The sequence below is a fragment of the Hippocampus zosterae genome, unplaced genomic scaffold (assembly GCF_025434085.1).
Source record: "Hippocampus zosterae strain Florida unplaced genomic scaffold, ASM2543408v3 HiC_scaffold_161, whole genome shotgun sequence".
NCBI classification, from domain to species: domain Eukaryota; kingdom Metazoa; phylum Chordata; class Actinopteri; order Syngnathiformes; family Syngnathidae; genus Hippocampus; species Hippocampus zosterae.
In genome coordinates this window covers 53,786-55,913 of record NW_026262792.1, presented here as the reverse complement: position 1 = coordinate 55,913, position 2,128 = coordinate 53,786, and the positions used below count along the sequence as shown (strand labels likewise).

The 2,128-nt window shown below is 58.8% G+C and overlaps 1 protein-coding gene across 1 annotated transcript; it reads left to right on the top strand.

The window, feature by feature from the left end:
• Positions 1-1,116: 1,116 nt before the first annotated feature.
• LOC127594476 (ER lumen protein-retaining receptor-like) lies at positions 1,117-1,767 on the top strand. The gene has a single exon (XM_052056337.1). The coding sequence runs from the start codon at positions 1,117-1,119 to the stop codon at positions 1,765-1,767; it is 651 nt and encodes a 216-aa protein (XP_051912297.1).
• Positions 1,768-2,128: the final 361 nt, after the last annotated feature.

Genomic DNA, 2,128 nt, shown 5'->3' with positions numbered 1-2,128 from the left:
TCCTTGCTGGCGAAGCACTCCGGCTGGAAGTGGAACGACATCGCCGAAGAGTTGAACGCCACCATCCCTGACTCGGACCGGACTGGCAAGCAGTGCCGGTAGCGGTGGATCAACCATCTGTCGCCCCGGGTGCTCAAAAAGCCCTGGACGCCCGAAGAGGAAGAGCTGCTGGGAGAAGCAATCTACGTACACGGAAGTCGATGGAGCTAAATGTCAAGGCTGCTTTCGGGGCGTTCCGACAATTCAGTGAAAAACCACTACTACTCGACCCTGCGCAAGACCGTTCGCCTGCTGAACCGCAAGCAGGCCCAGCTCGCACGACGAAAATTGTTGTAGCTCACCGACAAGGAGGTGATCTGGCTGCTCATGGAGGAAGGCTCTGACTCCCTTTCCGAGGAGCAGGCTGCCCACGCCGCCCACCTCCGCCGGGTGCTGCGCAGGGACCTGTTCCTGGAGAAGCAGTTCCCTCTGGAGCGCTGCCTGGAGATGATCGCCCAGCTGGAGGAGCTCTACTTGCTGCGAGTGAAGAACGAGCCCTGGGTCGAGGTCCCAGAATACCAGCTCGTTCCCTGCTTTTATTTTAACCAATTCCTAACGCCAACGCCGTTTTATTGATTCTATCCAAATTTATCCGCCTTACCCCCTGACAGTTTTGAAACCAAAAGCCAGTGAACCAGGCACCAGCACAGGCGCGCACAGTCAGCGCCAGGCCCTACTGGTTATTCGATATTAAAAGCCATGTCCGTTAAAATCAGAGGTATTTGAATCGGTGCTGCTTGCAGCCTCCGACCAAGACCCCATCCACGCGGCTGGAAGTGCCTGCATAGGCCACGCCCTCCTGGCAGCAGGGCTCCTGCTTGTGCGGCAGAAGGTTGCCGATGTATTTCTCCCGGTAGGGGTACTGAAGAGCGCAGCGGTTGACGGCAGTGACCTCACCGTTGAGGAGGCGGTGCCTGAACTCGGCCGGGGAGTTGACCCGGTCGAGAGTGCACAGGCGCATCCGGCCGCTCAAGTGGCTCATGATATTAATATCTAACGTGCAGGGCGGCAGGCGGCCGGCCTCCGGTGCGGCCAACGCCTGGATACCACGACGTGTGAACGTATTATTAATTGGAGATGGACATTTTCCAGCTGATCGCGGACTTCCTGCACCTGCTGGCGATGGTGCAGCTGCTGCTGGTGATCCGGACCACCCGCGTGACCACCGGGCTGTCCGCCAAGACGCAGCTGCTGTTCCTCTCGGTGTTCGTGATCCGCTACTTCGGGTTCCTGTTCGACAGTCCGTTCACAGGCATCCACATCTACTTCTCGATCATGAAGATCCTGTTCCTGGGGATGACGGGCATGACCTTTTACCTGATCCGGTTCAAGCGGCCCTACTGCTCCTCGTACAGCCCGCAGGCGGACTCCTTCCCCTTCTGGGTGCTCTACGGGGTGGCCTTCTTCCTGACCCTCCTCAGCAACAGTTCCCTCCTCGGCTGGGCCCGCTCCTACTCCATCTGGCTCGAGAGCTTCGCGATCATCCCGCAGCTGACCATCCTGCGCAAGACCAAGGAGGTGGACAGCCTCACGGGGCAGTACATACTGATGCTGGGACTGTACCGGGCCCTCTACGTGGTGCACTGGTTCTACGCCTTCTTCGCCTACGACATGCTGATCTGGGTCAACATCCTGGGCGGTTCCCTCCAGACCGCCCTCTACCTGGACTTCTGCTACTACTACCTGGTCGCCAAGCAGGAGCAGGGTAAGTTCAAGCTGCCCATCTGATGTGACAAATATGGATGAAATCACCATCGCCTCTTGGCAGCATGACTTCAAGCTCGTCCTCGAGCGCACCCGTCCCGTCCTGGCCGCACAGACCTGCATCGCCGAGCAGCTCGATGTCCACTCCGCGGAGGTCTTCATCCTAGCTGGGCAGGCCTTTCTTGACCCTGCTCTCACCTTCCTTGAGCAAGGCGTCGTGCCGGGCCAGACCCTGCAATTCACACTGACCCCAGTGAAGGGTGTCTGTGGACACCGGCAGCCACCATCCGGACACTGCTTGGACTGTAAGTAGCCAGTCTGTGGCTCTCCGGGCTGCTTGCACAGGCACGTGCATTATCCTGTCTTGGAGATAGACCTCTGTCAG